We start from the raw sequence: 21,751 nt of genomic DNA, 5'->3' as shown, positions 1-21,751 counted from the left end.
GTATCCGTCGTCTAAGTGCAAAACACTTCTTTATTTCACAAATAACTTAGTTTGATTCCTGTGTGTGCATCCACACTGAAATGAGTTATTGCCGCTTCTTTGCTTTGATCCTTTGAAAAGGGTCCAATGATCAGGCTTGGAGTGGAATGGGGTTGGCTCTTACTCCTCTCTCTCTCTCTCTCTCTCTCTCCTTCACTGAGACTTTTATCACACGGTTAGTTTATCCTGGCATTGCAGCTGCACAGCTCTGGTGCCAATGCTCCCAGTGCGTTCATTAATATATGCTGGGCGAACTCGACCATTACAGCACTCCAAGTCTGGTATTAAACACAGCAATCAGGCCCGGCCACTTCGCGTTCGGCAGCATGTGCTCACCACCTTTTAACTTCTTTACAGATCCTGGATGACACGCCATTCACACATCTGAATCAGCTGATTGAGTCCACTCCCAATTCCATCTCACAAAGGGAGATGGGTGGAATGAGGGACCCATCGTGGCCTCACTGTAGTGCTCACAGGCTGCGTCCCAAATGGCACCCTATTCCCTTTATAGTGCACTACTTTTGATCAGGGCCCTATAGTGCACTAAGCAGTGCACTAAATCGGAAATAGGGTGTCATTTGGGACGCACCCCCGGTCTAAGAGCAGGCATCCATGATTGGGCGAGCACCAGCTCTGTACCGTTGATCTGTAAGACGTATTTTCCTACTTGGGTAAAGTCTAAAGGCTTTTTCACTAGATGTGGTGATCTGGCCTCTCCCTGGGTGAATGGCGTCTCCAGATGTTTCTAGTAAGCTCTAATATATGGGTATTATGGGTCCAGTGCAGTGAACTCAGCAGTGTACCTTGTGGGGGATCCGTAGTAATACTTGAGTGTGTGTAACCCTACCTTCCAGCAGACGTAAAACCTGTGATATTGCTAAAACTCACCTCCAATACAACCCTGGGTTTTTACTGTGCACTGTGAGAGGGGCATGTACAGTACATAACTCTACTTGCTAATAGAACTTGATGTAACGCCCGTCGGAAGAAGTGGACCAAGGTGCAGCGTGGTACGTGTTCATGATACTTTATTTACTCAACACCCAAACAAAACAACAAAAGAATAACGAACGTCACGTTCTGAAGGCTTCTCAGAGCTAACAAAAAACAACATCCCACAACCTAAGGTGGCAAAACAGGCTGCCTAAGTATGATTCCCAATCAGAGACAACGATAGACAGCTGCCCCTGATTGAGAACCATACCCGGCCCACCCTAGTCACACCCTGGCCTAACCAAAATAGAGAATAAAAGCCTCTCTATGGCCAGGGCGTGACACTTAAAGTCTTATGGTTGTTATCTCCTGCAAGCCAGTCCATATAGATTTTGTGTGTCTTTTAAAATGCATGTGATTTACTTAGAGATCCTTTCATCGACAATCACAGACCAAATCTGGGCCCATTGTGGCGCAGCGTTCTAAGGCACTGCAGCTCATTGCAAGAGGTGTCACTACAGTACCTGGTTCGAATCCAGGATGCATCACATCCGGCCGTGATTAGGGGTCCCATAGGGCGGTGCACAATTGGCCCAGCGTCGTCCGAGTTTTGCCGGTGTAGGCCGTAATTGTAAATAAGAATTTGTTCTTAACTGGCTTCCCTAGTTAAATAAAATATATATATAAAAATCAACACTGAATCAGAACAAAACCAAAGGAGGTATTCAGCCATGCAACCACAAAGAAAACAACGATAGCAAACATGGATTATTGCTGAGTCTTTGTCTGTTTCCACTCAAAGATAGGTTGATATGTTTAATGTGGTGTTGAGTAGAGCCAGGATAATTCAGTCCACACTACAGATCCTCAGAGGAACACGCATATCAATGATGTCATCGACATGATGCTGTTTTCATCACTCCCACACGTAGATGAGAAGCAGCAGCAGCATGGTCCACACACACACAAAAGTATGTGGACACCCCTTCAAATTCGTGGATTCGGCTATTTCAGCCACACTTGTTGATGACAGGTGTATACAATTGAGCACACAGCCATGCAATCTCCATAGACAAAACATTGGTAGTAGAATGGCCTTACTGAAGAGCTCAGTGACTTTTAACGTGGCACCGTCATAAGACACCACCTTTCCAACAAGTCAGTTTGCCAAATTTCTGCCCTGCTAGAGCTGCCCCGGTCAACTGTAAGTGCTGTTATTGTGAATTGGAAACGTCTAGGAGCAACAACGGTTCTGTCACGGCTGTTGAATGAACTGGACCAAGGTGCAGCGTCGTAAGCGTACATTTTCTCTTCATTAGAAAAAACGCAGAACAAAACAATAAACACTACAAAAACAAACCGTTAAGCTAAAGGCTATGAGCCATAAACAAAGTAAACTTCCCACAAAGACAGGTAGGAAAAAGGGCTACCTAAGTATGGTTCTCAATCAGAGACAACGATAGACAGCTGTCCCTGATAGAGAACCCTACCCGGCCAAAACATAGAAATACAAATAATAGAACATAGAATACCCACCCCAACTCACACCCTGACCAAACCAAAATAGAGACATAAAAAGGATCTCTCAGGGCGTGACCGGTTCAGCCGCGAAGTGGTAGGCCACACAAGCTCATAGAATGGGACCGCAGAATGGGGAGCGTGTAGCGTGTAAATATCGTCTGTCTTCAGTTGCAACACACACTACCGAGTTCCAAAATGCCTCTGGAAGCAATGTCAGCACAAGAACTGTTCTTCAAGAGCTCCATGGCCGAGCAGCCGCACACAAGCCTAAGATCAGCATGCGCAATGCCAAGCAGTGGAAACGCGTTCTCTGGAGTGATGAATCACGCTTTACCATCTGGCAGTCCGACGAACAAATCAGGGTTTGGTGGATGCCAGGAGAACGCTACATTACCCAAAGTATAGTGGCAACTGTAAAGCTTGGTAGAGGAGTAATAATGGTCTGCGGCTGTTTTTCAAGGTTCAGGATAAGCCCCTTAGTTCCAGTGAAGAGAAATCTTAAGGCTACAGCATACAATGACATTCTAGATGATTCTGTGCTTCCATACTTTGTGGCAACAGTTTGGGGAAGGCTCTTTCCTGTTTCAGCATGACAATGCCCCCGGGCATAAAGCGAGGTCCATACCGAAATGGTTTGTTGAGATCGGTGTGAAAGAACTTGACTGTTCTGCAGAGCCCTGACCTCAACCGCATCGAACACCTTTGGGATGAATTGGAACGCCTACTGCGAGCCAGGCCTAATCGCCCAACATCAGTGCCCGACCTCACGAATGCTCTTGTGGCTGAATGGAAGCAAGTCCCTGCAGCAATATTCCAACATCTAGTGGAAAGCCTTCCCAGAAGAGTGGAGGCTGTTATAGCAGCAAAATGGGGGGACCAATTCCATATTAATGCCCATGATTTTGTAATGAGATGTTCGACGAGCAAGTGTCCACGTACTTTTGGTAATTCAGTGTACATACTGGAGTAGTACACCCCGGCATGTCGCAAACTGCACATCTACAACTGGCTTGTTTAACAATGAACACACAGCGAAGGTCACTGTGAAAGGTCAGCCCATTAATAATGATGGCAGTCAGCTGGGCTTTCATTGTAATCATGTTTCAGACCAGGCCGTGCCAGCTAGCCCCGAGGAGTCATCAACATGGCCCTGCTCAGGCCAAAGTACACGGCAGCGGACCAGCTCAATGGGCCCAGATCAAAAGTAGTGCACTATGAAGGAAATAAGGTGCCATTTGGGAAGCAACTTGGGTCTGGATCTTGGCCTGTACACTGCAGTCAGGAGCCCAGTGAGAACTGAGTTCCGTTCCAAATGGAACCCTACTCCCTACATAGTGCACTAGTTTTGACCAGAGCCTATGGGCAAAAGTAGTGCATTATGTAATAAATATGGTGCAATTTGGGATGCAACCCTGGAAACGATGGAAAAGGTACAGAGAACAAATGTGGCTTGCAGTGCGACGAGACCAATGGGCATTAATATTTGAAATGCCATAATCTTTAGGGGAAACCAGTCTAAAAGTAGTTCTGCATCAGAAAAGTTTTTTGTATTTTTAAAGTATTTTGTTTGCTTTAGCCTTGCTGGTTTGTTATGTTTTGAGGAAGACTGTATTAAATTCATCAGTGGGCTTCCACTCCTAGTCACACACCTAATCGCAAGCATATGGGAAAAGCGTTAAGCAAAGCATCTTTCCTTCGACAGTGTGATTCTGGCTCTCTGGCTGTCTCCTCCCCTTATTTGGCTTACCCAGGGCTTTTTCTGTGCATGCTGACACCAGACCAATCTTGTGGGAAGTGTGCTGAAAACACTCTGCACTTTCTAACAGGCTATTTATGAACAGGTCTTCACTGCTGGCATCATACAGCCTTTTAGTTTGTCCCACAGACCTACACTGTGGGACAGGTTTATGTGCAGCAGCCCTAAGAGCCATTTCTGTGATGGAGATTAATCATCGTCCGAAACAGAAGCCTTCAAGAACCCCCTACCTTCTCCCAAAGGCGTCTTGTCAAGATAAAGCAACACAGCTGATGCTGCAGGGGCATCTTTAGTATACAGCGTAATAGGGTGCCATTTGGAACACAGAGGAGGAATACAGTGAGTTGACTGGAGTGAGCAGAGCAGGATATGATGAAAAATTAATGAGTGCTCTCTCCAGCTCCCTCCCATGTGACCTTGTGGCTGACGGGGTGAGTCAGGGCTGAGTGCTCAGAGAGGAGGGAGGTCAGGGGTTAAGGCAAACACACACATACTGTACGCATGTGCACAAATACACTCGCACGCAAGCGCACACACAGACACTGCATCCATGACCAGGACAGGGACTGAGGATCAGGGGTCCGTTCCTGACGGAGGAGAGCAATAACAACAGCAGAATGTTTGAGCTTTCCCTTGAAATGACTCGCTCATATCCATTTTCATTTTCTCATTATATCATGGCTATTAGCCACCCGAGAATCCTGCAGCCAGATATAGACACTGGCATGAGAGGGGGTCTCAAAAGCAATGTTTTTCATTACGAGGCAAAACAACAGACATTGAGACTCAGACCACCGCTGAGTCTCCTCGCCACTCCTCTGAATCCCCTGTTCTTGGTGGCTAGACAGACAGAGGGATGGTGAAGAGGGGGTTTCCCTATGGGCCTGTGTAAGAGCCAGTCCTACCCGAGAGAAAGTCAAGAGCTCATCATCCAATTGTATCCTCTGGTTGGCATGCTTTCCTTCCAAATGGACTCCTGGTGTGGAGTGGTGTTTGAGAGTATAATCTCGCCACCCACCCACGCACGCACGCACGCACGCACACACACACACACACCACCAGCAGGCTGCGCCTGATCCTGTTCCACTCTGCCATTGTGTGCCCTTATCTCGTAGGAAGCCACTCGGGACCCAGCCATCCGACTATCATCCTCACATTACTGCTATGAGTGGTTAATTTGACTTTTTCAGGGGGCAGTGCCGTGCTTGACCCCCCATGTAATTAGTTTACCACCGACTCCCTGAGCCAAACAACGGACCACTGCCATTACATCAGTAGCACTGTCCCCCATTGGCTGGAGTCACCGAGATAGTCTGAGTCAGTGGACCCATCTGTCCAAAACAGGACTGGTGCTCCAAATCAATATTGTTTTGGGTATTTTATTGACCACCTACGCCACCACCAGTCCCATTTCCAAATCACTGTGGACCAGGAAGGAAGTCAAAATCTAAGTCAACATTGATGAATTATTGGAGTTCTGTTCTTGATTTTGAGGACAACCGATGCCTCCATATTAAAGAAGTTGATCACGGAATTTGGAGTAACAATTCATTGTCAGGCAAATGAAATGACCACAGTAGTCATTATAATTGTTCAACAAAATAATCTGAAGCTGTGAAAGCCAAATCGCCCAAGAATCTGCCATCTGTTTTTCTGGGAATAAAAAAAAAGCACCTTTGAGATTCTGTTTGTAATGAAAAGCACTATATAAAATAAATATTATTAGTAGTATTATTATTAACAACTATACAAGAAGGAATTATGTCCTACCAAGTCAAAGCTGGCTCTTGTCCCAGGCACATTCTACATGTCTCTCTCTGACTTGTCAACATCTCTTGTTTCAGCGTTGCCTCATTTTTCTACTTGCCTATGCCTCTTTGGCTTTGTAAAATAGCTAGTTATCTTTGCTAGCCAGATAGATAGCTTGATTTGCACCAATTTTAGCATTTTAAGCTAGCGAACGTTAGCCGTTTGTTAGCTAAGCTACTCGCCCTCGAGGAAGTGAGCATACTTTATCTAGCTAGCTAGCTAGCTAAATAGGTTACTCCTCCTTGGTGAACTCGTAGGCCATTTATGTCAGTTCACTTTTAGGGAGATAAATCAAGAAAAAGTGTATAAAATACCTGAACATAGTTTCTCTCCCCTGCACAAATACTGCAGTGTCTGTCACAAACTCATAAAGAAACTGCGAGCTGGATGTTGATACAATGTTGCAAATTCGCTAGGAAGAGTGTGAGCTCAAGCCAGACAGAAAGGCAGAGTACAGAGATGATGGCTGGGGGCAGTATTGAGTAGCTTGGATGAATAAGGTGCCCAGAGTAAACTGCTTGCTACTCAGTCCCAGTTGCTAATATAAGCATATTATTAGTAGATGGATAGAAAACACTCTGAAGTTTCTAAAACTGTTTGAATGATGGCTGTGAGTATAACAGAACTCATATAGCAGGCGAAAACCTGAGAAAAATCCAACCAGGCAGTGGGAATCTGAGGTTTGTAGTTTTTCAACTCTTTGCCTATCGAATATACAGTGTCTATGGGGTCAAATTGCACTTCCCAAGGCTTCCAATAGATGTCAACAGTCTATAGAACCTTGTTTGATGCTTCTACTGTGAAGTGGGGGCGAATGAGAGGGGATTGAGTAAGGTCTCTCCCAGAGTGCCATGAGCTGACCATGCGCATTCACATGAGAGTTAGCTTGAGTTCCATTGCATTTCTGAAGACAAAGGAATTCTCCGGTTGGAACATTATTGAAGATTTATGATAAAAACATCCTAAAGATTGATTCTATACTTCGTTTGACATGTTTCTACGAACTATAATATGACTTTTTTGACTTTTGGTCTGAACTAAGCGATCGCGCAATGAGCATTTGGATTACTGGGCTAAACGCGCAAAAAAAAGGAGGTATTTGGACATAAATGATGGACTTTATGGAACAAATTAAACATTTTTTGTGGAACTGGGATTCCTGGGAGTGCATTCTGATGAAGATCAAAGGTAAGTGAATATTTATAATGCCATTTCTGACTTCTGTTGACTCCGCAACATGGCGGGTATATATATGTTTGGCTTGTTTTGGTCTCTGAGCGCCGTACTCAGATTATTGCATGGTTTGCTTTTTCCGTAAAGCTTTTTTGAAATCTGACAAAGCGGTTGCATTAAGGAGAAATATATCTATAATTCTGTGCATAATACTTGTATCTTTTATCAAAGTGTATTATGAGTATTTCTGTAAATTGATGTGGCTCTGTGCAAATTCACGGGATGTTTTGGAGGCAAAGCCAAATGTAAACTGAGGTTTTTGGATATAAATATGAACTTGATCGAACAAAACATACATGTATTGTGTAACATGTTGTAACGGGAGTGTCATCTGATGAAGAATATCAAAGGTTAGTGATTAATTTTATCTCTATTTCTGCTTTTTGTGACTCCTATCTTTGGTTGGAAAATGGCTGTATGCTTTCTGTGACTAGTTGCTGACCTAACATAATGATATGTTCTGCTTTCGCCAAAAAGCCTTTTTGAAATCGGACACTGTGGTTGGATTAACGAGAAGTTTATCTTTAAAATGGTGTCTAATACTTGTATGTTTGAGAAATTTGAATTATGAGATTTCTGTTGATTGAATTTGGCGCCCTGCAATACCCAGACAGGTTAAGGTATCTTTACTTTTCCTCAAGTATGACAATTGGGTACTTTTTCCACCGGGGGGTGTTAGGGGGACTGGTAATTTTATCACCCTGTACTGAAAATTATGGACAACGAACGGCCGTGAACAGAATAAAACGACAGTCAATCAAAATGCATTAATTTGAGAAATAAAATAAAAATGTTGTCTTGTAATAGAAAATGACTCAAGTAAAAAAGTCAAAGTCACCCAGTAATATACTACTTGACTCCCAGCGTACATGTTATAGAATAATGTTGTTGTTGTTGTTGTTGTAGGTGACGTCGGGTCCAGGTGTCGCTACCGGAGATGCCTCAGCCGGCTCGTCAGGCTCCCGCCGGCTCCGGCCGGCTTGTCAGGCTTGTCAGGCTCCCATAAGTGTAAATTGGGTTGAGATCTGGTGATTGAGACGGCCATGGCATATGGTTTAGATTTTTGTCTTGCTTATCAAACCATTCAGATGGGGGCATTGTTATCCTATGGGGCATAGCCGTGGAAGCCAAAATAATGCCCTGCCCTGCATCTTTATACATGACCCTAAGCATGATGGGATGTTAATTGCTTAATTAACTCAAGAACCACACCTGTGTGTAAACACCTGCTTTTAATATACTATGTGTCCCTCATTTACTCAAGTGTTTCCATTACTTTGGCAGTTACCTGTATGCTTTCCATCTTCAATCTCAGAGGCCTTGCTACATTTCCTCTCTAGAGTTTACAAAAAGCTTGAGACTTCATGGACAAGAGAGAGAAATAATGATATAGGCCTAACCACTTGAGTGGATATAAAATACATTAAACTGGGCAGCATAGAAGGGCTGAGCAAGTGGTCTAACTGGTTGCTAAGCCTATGTCCCAAATGGCACCCAATTTCCTATTTAGTTTACTACTTTTGACTAGAGCCATGGTCAAAAGCAGTGCATTATATAGGGAATAGGGTGCCATGTGAGATGCAGCCTGTAAATCATAAGTCAGAGTGGAGTCTCAAGCACCCATGCCATTAACAGTGCAGACACTGATACCTTACTGAATAAAGTACCCAAAATGTTACAAAATTCCATTACCATACATCTAGATTAGAAAGTAGGCCTACATTCATTCAACATTCATTCAATACAAGTGTAGAGTTATCACAGCACCAATTACATTGAGATTTGTTTAGAATTAGTTAGTCATGCAAATTCCCAGCAGAAATGGATAATAGTCCCTGTGAGATGTAACCCTTTACTGCCATTCCTCACACTGTATTGCTTTTGGCATACTGAAATGACATGACTGAAATGTCTGCTGAAATGACTGCTTTAAATTGTGCAGCAGCACACGTATTAAATATGACGAGGAAATATGATGGTTGAAAATGGCAATGAAACCCTCTTAAAACCCAACAACCCACTAAAACTCAACAAAAGCCACTACTGATAAACAATCAGGTAGAAGCAAACCTAAACTCCTGTTAGGTATTAAGACTCTTTATAAAGAATAAACACAGATGGTAATAGCCACGTGAAAACTCCTACGTGCACCAACATCTAAAGTTCATAGGAGCGTGTCAAATTGGGTGTCAAATGAAAGCTAAGAGTCTATATTGTTTCGAAATGAAAGCGTATATACACTGAGTGTACAAAACATTAAGAACACCTTGAACACAAACCGCTGCGCCTGTTACCTACCATACCCTGTTCAAAGGCACTTCAATATTTCGTCTTGCCCATTCACCCTCTGAATGGCACACATACACAATCCATGTCTTAATAGTCTCAAGGCTTAAAAATCCTTCTTTAACCCTGTCTCCGCTCCCCTTCATCTACACTGATTGAAGTGAATTGAATGAGTAATATCAATACGGGATCATAGTTTTCACCTGTATTCACCTGGTCAGTCCATTTCATGGAGCAGGTGTTCTTGATGTTTTGTGCACTCAGTGCAGAGTTTCTGTTAGCCGGTAATAGCAGGCCTTTGGTTGATAAAAATTGAAAAGCCGATAAATGAAATTGCCACCAGCCAATTGTCCGGGAGAAGAAAAAAAAACATTGGGAAATAATGCTTTTTAGCCTATTCATTGATGTAAATACATTCGACTGGTCATGATTATCGGTCTATAGGTTAATTTGCATAATTTAGAGGAATTAAATTGGCGTGTGTGTGTACAGTATATTCGTTATGTATCTTATTTATCACACGCCTACAGTATACAGATACAGAGCCTTTTAAGTGTAAAATCTGTCAGACTGTGAAAGCTGCTGCTACAGCATCTCAAACAGTAAACATGGACAGCGGAAGGCAGGTTTCATTAGCGCGTCACACACCACTTTACAATGAGCTGGAGGCAGTATGCATTTTGAAAACATATATGTAATTGTTTGAATCCAGAACTTTTTAATACATATGAGGCATGTCGTCTTACCTTGCTTCAAAGTAGCCTAGCCAAAATCAGACCATATCCGTGGAGGCAATTATTTTATATCAACTTTCTTTCATTGTCCGGTAGCCACAATCCTAGTCATATTAGCAACCCATGCTAGTTGTTGCATATTAGATCTACCCTCTTTCTAAATTTCTAACGGATATTTTCATCTCTGTCACATGAAACCGCTCGCATGATGCCCTTTTGACGTCAGTGTTTTCCTGCTAATTGCATTATGGAATGAACATTCGCGCCAGGGGAGGAGCTATAGGAGGTCGGGCTTATTTTAATGGCTGGAATGGAATAAATGGAACGTATCAAACACACCAAAATGTATGTAAACGTCCTTTGACTCCATTCGTTAGAATTAGCCCGTCCTCCTATAGCTCCGTCCCACCAGCCTCCACTGATTCCCACGTAGCCTACTGCCTTGTGCGCATTACTGCGTTTATAATGTGAAGAAATAACAGTATATCAACATTAAAAGCTAAACATTCTGATCTGTTGCATCAGACTTTTTTTTTTATTTAAAAAAATGTATGTATCCTAGGCCTACTGGTTGATCTATAGTCCCACAACTGTCCCAGAGTCTGTTTGGAACAGGCTATTTCTTTATCGACAAGCTGACCAATAGAATAGGTCATCTTTTCTACTATAGGGGATAGTAGATTGACAAAGACTAGTGATTTGACTGTTCGTTACTCGTCTTGTTGGCTGAGGGAAAGTACATGTGGACAGTTACTCTAACATCTTCAAAGTGCGCATCGGAATTCGGTAAGAAGGCAGCCCGTCGTTGCATCCTCGAGTTGCATGTTCTGTTAAGATTAACTACCCTAATCTAAATGTGATTTCTGTCATTCTGAGCACCGTGGGTGGACGGCCTAACCAAGTTACGCACCCAATGCATATGGGTACATTTCTCAAATGTCCGGTAAATTAAAATGCTGCAGGTCAAATGTCCAGCACCACATTTTCCTAACAGAAACCCTGACCCAGTGTACATTTTTCAACCATTTTCCATCTGAAAAATTTGGAATATGCAAAGGATTTGATTTCTGGTCAAACAGCTGAAAAAGAGGTCTTAGAAAACATCTACCAGAAAAAGTATTACAAAAGTATTACAAAAGTATTAGAAATACATCAAAACATAATCATGTTGAAGTAAAGACCCCTGCCAACTAACATCAACGTTTATATTTCGTTTTGGATCCATTTATTTGCGTTCTGTAAGTTTAAGAAACATTGCTTTGTGCCTTGAAATTCCGTTACCAACATTTCTTTTGTCGCTCACTGGCTGGAGTTACCGAGCCATGAGGAGAGAGGATAATGAAAAGTTCACCAAAGTAACAAGTAAAGGTAGACCTATCACTTAGTTCTAGTGTTTTTACTGATATAAATGTTGTTTATGAATTATTAAGTGATTAAAACTTTAAATTCCGTTACCAAATCGGTAATGGAATTTCTGCAATGGCTAGAATGGGAAATCATACTAGTCACAAACCACAGTTGGGTTCACAAGTTTGGACAGTACGGTACAGTAGAGTTCAGTACAGTAAAGAAAAGTAAAGTAGTTCAGTACAGTACAGTACAGTAAAGAAAAGTAAAGTAGTACAGTACAGTACAGTACAGTAGAGTTCAGTACAGTAAAGAAAAGTAAAGTAGTTCAGTACAGTACAGTAAAGAAAAGTAAAGTAGTTCAGTACAGTACAGTAAAGAAAAGTAAAGTAGTACAGTACAGTAGAGTTCAGTACAGTAAAGAAAAGTAAAGTAGTTCAGTACAGTACAGTACAGTAAAGAAAAGTAAAGTAGTACAGTACAGTAAAGTAAAGTAAAGTAAAGTAGTTCAGTACAGTTCAGTAAAGAAAAGTAAAGTAGTACAGTACAGTAGAGTTCAGTAAAGAAAAGTAAAGTAGTACAGTACAGTAGAGTTCAGTAAAGAAAAGTAAAGTAGTACAGTACAGTAGAGTTCAGTACAGTAAAGTAAAGTAAAGTAGTTCAGTACAGCACAGTACAGTAAAGAAAAGTAAAGTAGTACAGTACAGTAAAGTAAAGTAAAGTAAAGTAGTTCAGTACAGTTCAGTAAAGAAAAGTAAAGTAGTACAGTACAGTACAGTACAGTAAAGAAAAGTAAAGTAGTACAGTACAGTACAGTACAGTAAAGAAAAGTAAAGTAGTACAGTACAGTTCAGTGCAGTAAAGTAAAGTAAAGTAGTTCAGTACAGTAAAGAAAAGTAAAGTAGTACAGTACAGTAGAGTTAAGTACAGTAAAGAAAAGTAAAGTAGTACAGTAGAGTTCAGTACAGTAAAGAAAAGTAAAGTAGTACAGTTCAGTACAGTAAAGAAAAGTAAAGTAGTACAGTACAGTACAGTAAAGAAAAGTAAAGTAGTACAGTACAGTAGAGTAGAGTACAGTACAGTAAAGAAAAGTAAAGTAGTTCAGTACAGTTCAGTACAGTAAAGAAAAGTAAAGTAGTACAGTACAGTACAGTAAAGAAAAGTAAAGTAGTACAGTACAGTAGAGTTCAGTACAGTAAAGAAAAGTAAAGTAGTGCAGTACAGTAGAGTTCAGTACAGTAAAGAAAAGTAAAGTAGTTCAGTACAGTAGAGTTCAGTACAGTAAAGAAAAGTAAAGTAGTACAGTACAGTAGAGTTCAGTACAGTAAAGTAAAGTAGTTCAGTACAGTTCAGTACAGTAAAGACAAGTAAAGTAGTACAGTACAGTAGAGTTCAGTACAGTAAAGAAAAGTAAAGTAGTTCAGTACAGTAGAGTTCAGTACAGTAAAGAAAAGTAAAGTAGTACAGTACAGTAGAGTTCAGTAAAGAAAAGTAAAGTAGTACAGTACAGTAGAGTTCAGTACAGTAAAGTGAAGTAAAGTAGTTCAGTACAGTACAGTACAGTAAAGAAAAGTAAAGTATAAAGTAGTACAGTACAGTACAGTAAAGAAAAGTAAAGTAGTACAGTTCAGTACAGTAAAGAAAAGTAAAGTAGTACAGTACAGTACAGTTCAGTACAGTAAATAAAAGTAAAGTAGTACAGTACAGTAGAGTTCAGTACAGTAAAGAAAAGTAAAGTAGTACAGTACAGTAGAGTTCAGTAAAGAAAAGTAAAGTAGTACAGTAGAGTTCAGTACAGTAAAGTAAAGTAGTTCAGTACAGTTCAGTACAGTAAAGACAAGTAAAGTAGTACAGTACAGTAGAGTTCAGTACAGTAAAGAAAAGTAAAGTAGTTCAGTACAGTAGAGTACAGTAAAGAAAAGTAAAGTAGTAGAGTACAGTAGAGTTCAGTAAAGAAAAGTAAAGTAGTACAGTACAGTAGAGTTCAGTACAGTAAAGTAAAGTAAAGTAGTTCAGTACAGTACGGTAAAGAAAAGTTAAGTAGTACAGTACAGTACAGTACAGTACAGTAAAGAAAAGTAAAGTAGTACAGTACAGTACAGTTCAGTACAGTAAAGAAAAGTAAAGTAGTACAGTACAGTACAGTACAGTAAAGAAAAGTAAAGTAGTACAGTACAGTAGAGTTCAGTACAGTACAGTAAAGAAAAGTAAAGTAGTTCAGTACAGTACGAGTTCAGTACAGTAAAGAAAAGTAAAGTAGTACAGTACAGTACAGTAAAGAAAAGTAAAGTAGTTCAGTACAGTAGAGTTCAGTACAGTAAAGAAAAGTAAAGTAGTTCAGTACAGTACAGTACAGTTCAGTACAGTACACAGTAGAGCACACTAGAGTTGAGTACTCTATATAATGTACTATACTGAACTGCACTGTACTTTTCTCTACTGTAGTCTACTGAGCTATACTGTGCTGTACTTTGATGTCCAATATTGTGAAACATAGACGTCTATGGATGTTTCAGATTCCCGTCCGGTCCAACCAAATTTGGTCTTGTTTGGGGACAGATCTCATAAAAAATATAGCCATTCTGTTGAATAATACCCAAATATGCATAGGAGGATATTGCATATTTATAACTTTGTGGACCTATTTAGGATACATCACCATGAAGAGAATGACATTCATATCCAAAATTATGCATCTGTGTACTACAGATCAGGGACCCATGATGAAATTCTGTTACCGCAATTACGTTACCGGGTGTAAATCCACTTCACTTACTGTAGTTCAATAACCAAAATAGATTTTTTCAAAGTCAATGTGTCATGTCATAGCTGACACCCCATTCAGAAATCGTTCAATCTTAATTCATAGCACGTATTAAACAGTTTTTAGAAATGTGGACACAAAAAACTGAAGGAGATTTTACTGAAATTCTGTTACCAAACTTTGCATTCGCACAGTTCTTCCAGAACATGTTTTTTTGGTCAAATTGTCTGTGTAAATCGTTAAAAGTAGTCCTTGTGCATAGAGTTGTACAGTTTGTTAAACTTTGAAATCAATGGTTTTTGTTTGGCATAAATTTTAAGTGAAAAATCTGAGTCGCACCGCAATTCTGTTACCGTGGAATTGCCCAGATGCTGTCCTTAGGGAGCTGCTTCGACTACTTTATCAATTTCTCTAAAAGCCTTGATATTCCAGCAGCAGCAGTGATGGATCAGCTAATAAGATCTCCCTCCATTACCCTCTCAGACTAACCAACCAGCCCGCCCCCAACAAAACACTGACAGCATATGGTTCGTCATGAGCGGTGAGGAGCCTGCTGCTTTTAGAAGTGGGGGACATCCCTCTTTCTCCCTCTTCTTTACTCCCTCTCTCCCTCCTCCACGTCAGATCATGACTCAATAATCCTCACAAAATTATCTCACTCTCTCTATTACCCCAGTGGTTTACGTTGGCAAATTAGCCATTTTCCTCCCTGGTGGCGCGGTGCATTGCAGCGTAGACTGAGCCTGGTGTGCCTGGCCGGTTGAGGGGAGAAGGGAAAGGGAGAGAGGGGACGGGGAGAGAGGGGAAGGCCCTCAGCTCAGCACACACCCATTGTTCCGGCTGACAGCGGGGGCATGGGAGCCCATTGTTCTTCCCCCCCTGCTACCCACGCAGCATGGAGCACAGCACAGCTAAGCAGTCATTAACTACCAGGTCCAGGCTGGGCCAGGCCTGGTACGACTACCAGGAGGAGGGGGCAGCCCGGTGATGCAGTACCCAGGCCAAAGCTTGTCCCGATGGGGTGGAACCTGTCTGCCTGCCTGGCTCTCAGACTGCAGGGACACCATGACTCCATTCAGTCAGTATTGTTTCATTCTCTTTCACAGATTCTCTTTCATGTGCCAAGATCAAAACACCCAGACCTGCATTGTGTTTGGTCAGAGCAGATGTGCAGGGGGTAGGTAAAGTGGCATGGGGACAAGGCTATACTGTCTAAATGTTCAATGCATGGCCTGGCAAAATAGACACTGCACTGAGGTAGCCTATACACATTGGCTGATGGCAATGATGATCATTTATTTAATCTATTACTTTTAATTATGCTTATTACAGCCTTGGTATATTACTAAAGGGGATATGAAGTGAAAAGAAATAACAAAACAAAGCGAGGTATATTCACAGTTGTGTGAATTAATGTCAATATTTTTCCTGTCGCTGGGGAGCCAATTACATTGTAATGTTTTATGTAATCGTGTGCAGCACCACACATTAATCACATGCATGAATGCATGGGGAGCCTCATCTGCAGTGGCCTGATATTAACTAGGTGGCGCTATCAACAGTTAACCTTAGCTTTTAAATTAAATTAAATGTCTAGCCCCTCATCAAACTATGACTGTGAGCTAAGATATTAAGTATCATGACCATCCAGCCCAGGCAGTCTTTGTCATTTGTGCATCCCAAATTGCACCCTATTTCCTATATAGGTACTCTTAAAGTAGTGCACAATATAGGGAATAGGGTGCCATTTGGGATGCAGCCATAGTCTCCCGAGAGGGAGCAGGTCCTATATCACACAATGAAGTGGAAAATGAAGGTCCTGGGGGCACTAAGGTCAACCAGCTGCCCTAGCAGATTTGAACAAGCTGTGTGACCACACACTCCACCTCACTCTCATCTCTAGCACCAACACACTGGCCAGGGATTTGAATAATGAATGGAGCTAGCCCTCTACAACGCCCCATAGCCACTTCCGAACTGTGTAACTAAAAAAACATGTTTTTATCAAATCAAATGTTATTTGTCACATGCGCCGAATACACAGGTGTAGACCTTACAGTGAAATGCTTACTTACAAGACCATAACCAACTATGCAGTTTTAAAAAAATGCAACAAAAAAAAGGAAGAGATAAAATGGGTTTTATAACCCTGTTTTAATCCAAGATTTAGGCCTAGTCGTGTTATCAATTAATTTGGTTAGTAAGTCTACTTTTTGCCTACTTCTTGCTACGTCTTGCTCAAAGACAAATTAAACAACTTCTTTGCTCGCTTTGAGGACAATACAGTGCCACTGACACGGCCCGCTACCAAAGCGGGGGATCATCAAGGACAACAACCACCCGAGCCACTGCCTGTTCACCCCGCTATCATCCAGAAGGCGAGGTCAGTACAGGTGCATCAAAGCTGGGACCGAGAGACTGAAACACAGCTTCTATCTCAAGGCCATCAGACTGTTAAAAAGCATTCACTAGCATAGAGAGGCTACTGCCAACATACAGACTCAAATCTCTGGCCACTTAAATAAATGGACTTAATAAAGGTATCACTAGTCACTTTAAATAATGCCACTTTAATAATGGTTACATATCCTACATTACTCATCTCAAATGTATATACTGTATTCTATACCATCTACTGCATCTTGCCTATGCCCCACGGCCATCACTCATCCATATATTTATATGTACATAGTCTTATTCATCCCTTTACATTTGTGTGTATACGGTAGTTGTTGTGAATTTGTTAGATTACTTGTTAGATATTACTGCACTGTCGGAACTAGAAGCACAAGCATTTCCCTACACTCGCATTAACATCTGCTAACCATGTGTATGTGACCAATACAATTTGATTTGATTTGATTTGATACTTCATATTCACAATGTTGGTCCAATCAACTAAAGTAGTTCCTTCCGACCCAGCTGCTCTGGTGTTTTTTCTCAGCTTGACTTATTTCCTGCAGACTGAAATGCTTAGAGCAATTCAGATATTGATCCACGAGCTTGCCTCTGTCAATCTCCAGCAATTATTACCTGGACTAATGATGGCCCTTGCTCTGCTCGGGCGCTATTTGTTGAAAGCCAGGGGCAGCAGGCGAAATTACCCAGCGAAGTGATTGCCATGGCTACCAATTACATATCGAAAAGGCAGACGGAGGGAGAAATACATTTCCACCAGGCTCTCTGATGACTTTGTGAACCTTGCAGGTGAAAGACATATGTCCTGTATGCGAGAAAATACTTCTACTCAGAAGCCACTTTACAAAGAGTGGAGAATTAAAGTTAGCATTCAAGGTTAATCTACCTCTAAGCTCTGAATGAGCAGGCATGGAGACTCATGTGTGGCTCAGGACATAAACCCACTGTAGCGCTCTTTCAGCCGGCCGTTGTGATTGGATTACAGCGCATTCAGCCACATAATATCTTTCTCTCGTGGTAAACACCCACTCATGGTTGGTGCTGTGGTTGAGTGAGGCCATTATGGTTTATGGTCTCTACCCCCTGCCTGCCTGCCCCCAGGGTAGGTCCTGTCATGGTGTATCAATAGAACTATCAATGACAGACCGAGGGAGAAACAGGAGCAGGTGTCCTCGCATGGTCTCCACTGTACCACCACAGAAAAGTAATATTCCTCGCCGGTGGCTTTTACGGATCTCGCCATCTGTGAGTCATTTCAATTCCATTTCGGCGTAGAGGAAGAAAAAGACAGTGCTGGTGTGGTTCCGTACACCTTGACGCCAAAGGCACGATGTCTTAAGGGCTGGGGCTCCACTTTTCCACCAGCTTGTGTTTTGTCCCACTTCCTGGTTCTCATCTGCTCCCCACCCCACTAAGGCGGCTTCCTGATAGACCACAAAGAAGATGCTTTGCATGAAAACAGTAAGAGCCTCTCCCGTATTACCTTCCATTAAAGCAAGAGGAAGGAGTTCCTACTCTCATTCTAAAACTGACATACAAAAAAGGAGGGAACACAGTCAGACAGCCACGACTAAAAGACTAGGGTACCCTGTGGGCTCTGGTCAAAATTAGTATGGTGCACTATATAGGGAATAGAGTGCCATTTGGGACACAGTCAGACAGCCACGACTAAAAGACTAGGGTACCCTGTGGGCTCTGGTCAAAATTAGTATGGTGCACTATATAGGGAATAGAGTGCCATTTGGGACACAGTCCTAGTATTTGCCAGGCTCCAATAACCACTTATCCCACTGATTAAGCTGTAAATATATATATATTGCCCATTTTAAATATTTATTGGAGGTATTTTATTTTTGTATTGCTTGTAACTGTTTCGGGTAATGCAAGTTCTTGTGCTGTTAGGGGAATATCCTATGTGTAAATGTAATCTGTTGCTGTATTCTTTTTGTGTTATCTGTGATCGTTTTGTTTGTCTTGTGTAGTTTCTTAATCATTGTACCTAAACTGTATGTGTAAACATGTATACGCAGGGCCCAGCTGTAAAAGAGACCTTGGTCTCAGTCTGTGTTCCTTGTTGAAATAAAGGTATAATAATAATATATGTATATTCATGTGAGATGAAAACTAGTGGGTGTGTGGCGGCAGAGCTGGGTGTGATTCCCATGCACTAGACTACAGTGAGATGGAGAGGCAGGGTGTGTCCCCCTTCTCCAGTAGAGCATACAGAATGTGTTTGACAGACAGACACACACACACACACAGGCACAGCAGACTACGCAGAAATACAGTCTCAGATCCTAAACCCACATGGTGCTGGGAAGAGACTCTAAACATGACAAGTGTCAGAGTGTCAGGGTTGTTCCTTGAGAAACTGCCTTTCCCCTCTGATGGAGTCCCCCAGTAACCGACAGCCACTCATTTAAGCAGTCCAGTGCTGGTTGATAGATGGCACAAGATCATCCCAAGCTGTCAACTTCTTCTGGTGACAAGTGTTTACAACACACACACACACAGTATATTTTTTGAGTGTGTGTGTGCCCGTGTGTGAGGTGAGTCATTAGTTCAAGGTGGTGGAATAATGAATGTAGAAGGTAAATACATGTCCAACAAAAGCAACAGTGTGTCCCTTATACACACACATATGATATACGTTATAACAACAACATATCACGTAATTCTACAGATATCCTCAATTCAATGCTTACACAGTGTCAATGAATAGCACATTTCTTATATTTAGTGCTCATTAGATTTGAGAACTGGTACCTAAGCCGAGGGACTCACGTCCTCCAACATAGACCAATTGGGGCTACGGCAAGAGATGATTTAACATAGGTTCAAAACAATAGCTTACCCCATCCAGCATTGCATGTATCAAAACGTTTCACTTCACTGAAATAAAGGGTTTCAAATATTGTACTTTCATCCTACCTGTTTTGAAAAACGCATCCGTATCTGAATCATTCGGTCCCTCCTCGGCTGCTTCAGCAGAATTCATGTTTTCTGCTTGAGGATTTCAAGAGACAATGTAGCCCGAAATATATCCAGTGATTACTTCAACCAAATCAGTGCAGCGCGAGCTGGCTTCTTCATGTTCTTGAGTTCTTTGTCACAGGCGCTCGCTGTTCAGTGGTGGGTTTCCGTCCTTGTGCTTGGGCTGTATTTTGCGCTCTATTGTTTCAAATTCAACCTCCTCCTTTCGCAGCCCCGGCGCCACAAAAGGAACCAAAGGCGCGTGTGACAAAATGAAGATACCGTACGATTTCAAATGGGTTGTTCTGCTGGGAAAACAGCGGATTTACACTAAACGCCCCACGTCTTGAGTATGATATAGCCCAGAGCATCCCAGAAAATTAGCAGTAGCCTATAAAGTCAAGGCATCGGCATATGGTTGCATTAGAACGATTTCTTGGCAGTTCCTTCCAGTGATGTCACGAAAGCTGCCTAATGAAATTGGTTTGGCTATGGAAAAAACACCAACATGATTTTACATATATAACCTAAGTCGTTAACAGAAAAAAAAAATCATAATAGTACGAAGTCCGTATCTAACCCCCAAATCCCTCGCCTTCTTGTTTATTGTAAAAACCCGCTAATCGCGCAGATAGGAGCTGTATCAGCACAGCCTGGAACAGCAGGGTGTATTTCCAACAATAGCACAGAAGCATACCCCTCCGCCCCTATACCCTCGCCCCGTAAACACACTCCTTTCCCCTTTCACTAGATTGCTGAGGTGAATACACTGCTGTGGAGAAAGTTGACAAGAAGCCGCAATATATTACTTATTTGGGGATTAGACACAACCCCTTTATTCAAACCAATAGCCTATGTATTTTATCTCAACATAGATAGCAAAATATAAAAATCACCCTGCCAAATAGAAAGACAAGCCTTTCGCTACACCCGCAAAAGCATCTGCTAAATATGTGTATGTGACCAATACAATTTGATTTGATTAGATCGTCACAATAAAGATAGGCTACTGCTCTGCAATGTGTGCTTGAAGCCTACACAATTCAATGTGATAACTCCATTTCTATATGTAGTGCGATAAACAACTAATGTTAGTCCATTGGCCTACCAGCTACCTCTCCCACCCCATGATTTGACAAAGCACGTCCCGTTATTCAAAGGCACTCTCCCGTTGTCCCCTTGATGCCCCCTATCGTAACATCTCATCATAGGCCTAATTAAGAGTCAATTATATATGGAAACACTTTTCCAAATCTCATTCTATTCATACTACCCCGTTTCTTGAGAGCAGTTTCGGATCAATTTTAATTAAACATGTGTGTAGCCTTCCCTCAACATGAAAGATAATGTTCGCTGTTATTTCATTAGGCTTATTAAAATCACAAAGACATTGAATTCAATGCGGCACTGTGGTCACGCTGTTGTCTGGCTGGTAGATAGAAAGCTAAATACTCCCCTCTAGTGATAGCCTAGTTTTTCAGTAGACCACCAACAAATGTAAGACAATAGTAGCGCAACGCTCCACGTCACAACGACTTAACGCTATGTTATGTGGCTACCTACCCAGAAGGTATTCATTACCAAAAGCGCAGAGAAGTAAAATGTGTTTTCTTTCTTGGGATAGAGCTAAAGGAGATCAGTAAATTGATACTTCTTCTTATGTTGGAATACCTGTGCTTGCTGGCAGAAAACAACTATTGAATGGCCATCTTAAAGTAGGTCTAAAATTAGTCGTGGAGCTTTCTTTTTCCATCAAGGCAGTCTTGAAGAACGAAAGGAGCAACTTCTTTGATTTAAATAAGACTTTATTTACTTGGCACTTCAATAGAAATATTTCAAATAGCGTGACAAATAAACGCCAACGCGTTTCTGCTTAGTAGACCTTTGAGTGGCACGTTAACCAATCTAAAAAATATGTAACATAATAATTCAATT

General features: G+C 41.7%; 1 protein-coding gene across 5 annotated transcripts in view; it reads right to left on the bottom strand.

The window, feature by feature from the left end:
• The window catches only part of LOC139546945 (kalirin-like), a 258,891-nt gene extending 238,389 nt beyond the window's left edge, over window positions 1-20,502 (bottom strand). For 2 of the 5 annotated variants that reach the window (XM_071355934.1, XM_071355937.1), the window contains exon 1: window positions 19,775-20,502. In XM_071355934.1, the coding sequence (XP_071212035.1) occupies window positions 19,775-19,841 (67 nt within the window). In that variant the 5' untranslated portion in view covers window positions 19,842-20,502. The remainder of the gene's footprint in view (window positions 1-19,774) is intronic. The other 3 variants (XR_011669290.1, XM_071355936.1, XM_071355935.1) reach the window with 3 other exon arrangements.
• Window positions 20,503-21,751: the final 1,249 nt, after the last annotated feature.

Source organism: Salvelinus alpinus, chromosome 20, assembly GCF_045679555.1.
Source record: "Salvelinus alpinus chromosome 20, SLU_Salpinus.1, whole genome shotgun sequence".
Taxonomy (NCBI): Eukaryota; Metazoa; Chordata; class Actinopteri; order Salmoniformes; family Salmonidae; genus Salvelinus; species Salvelinus alpinus.
This window is presented reverse-complemented; position numbering and strand designations above follow the sequence as displayed.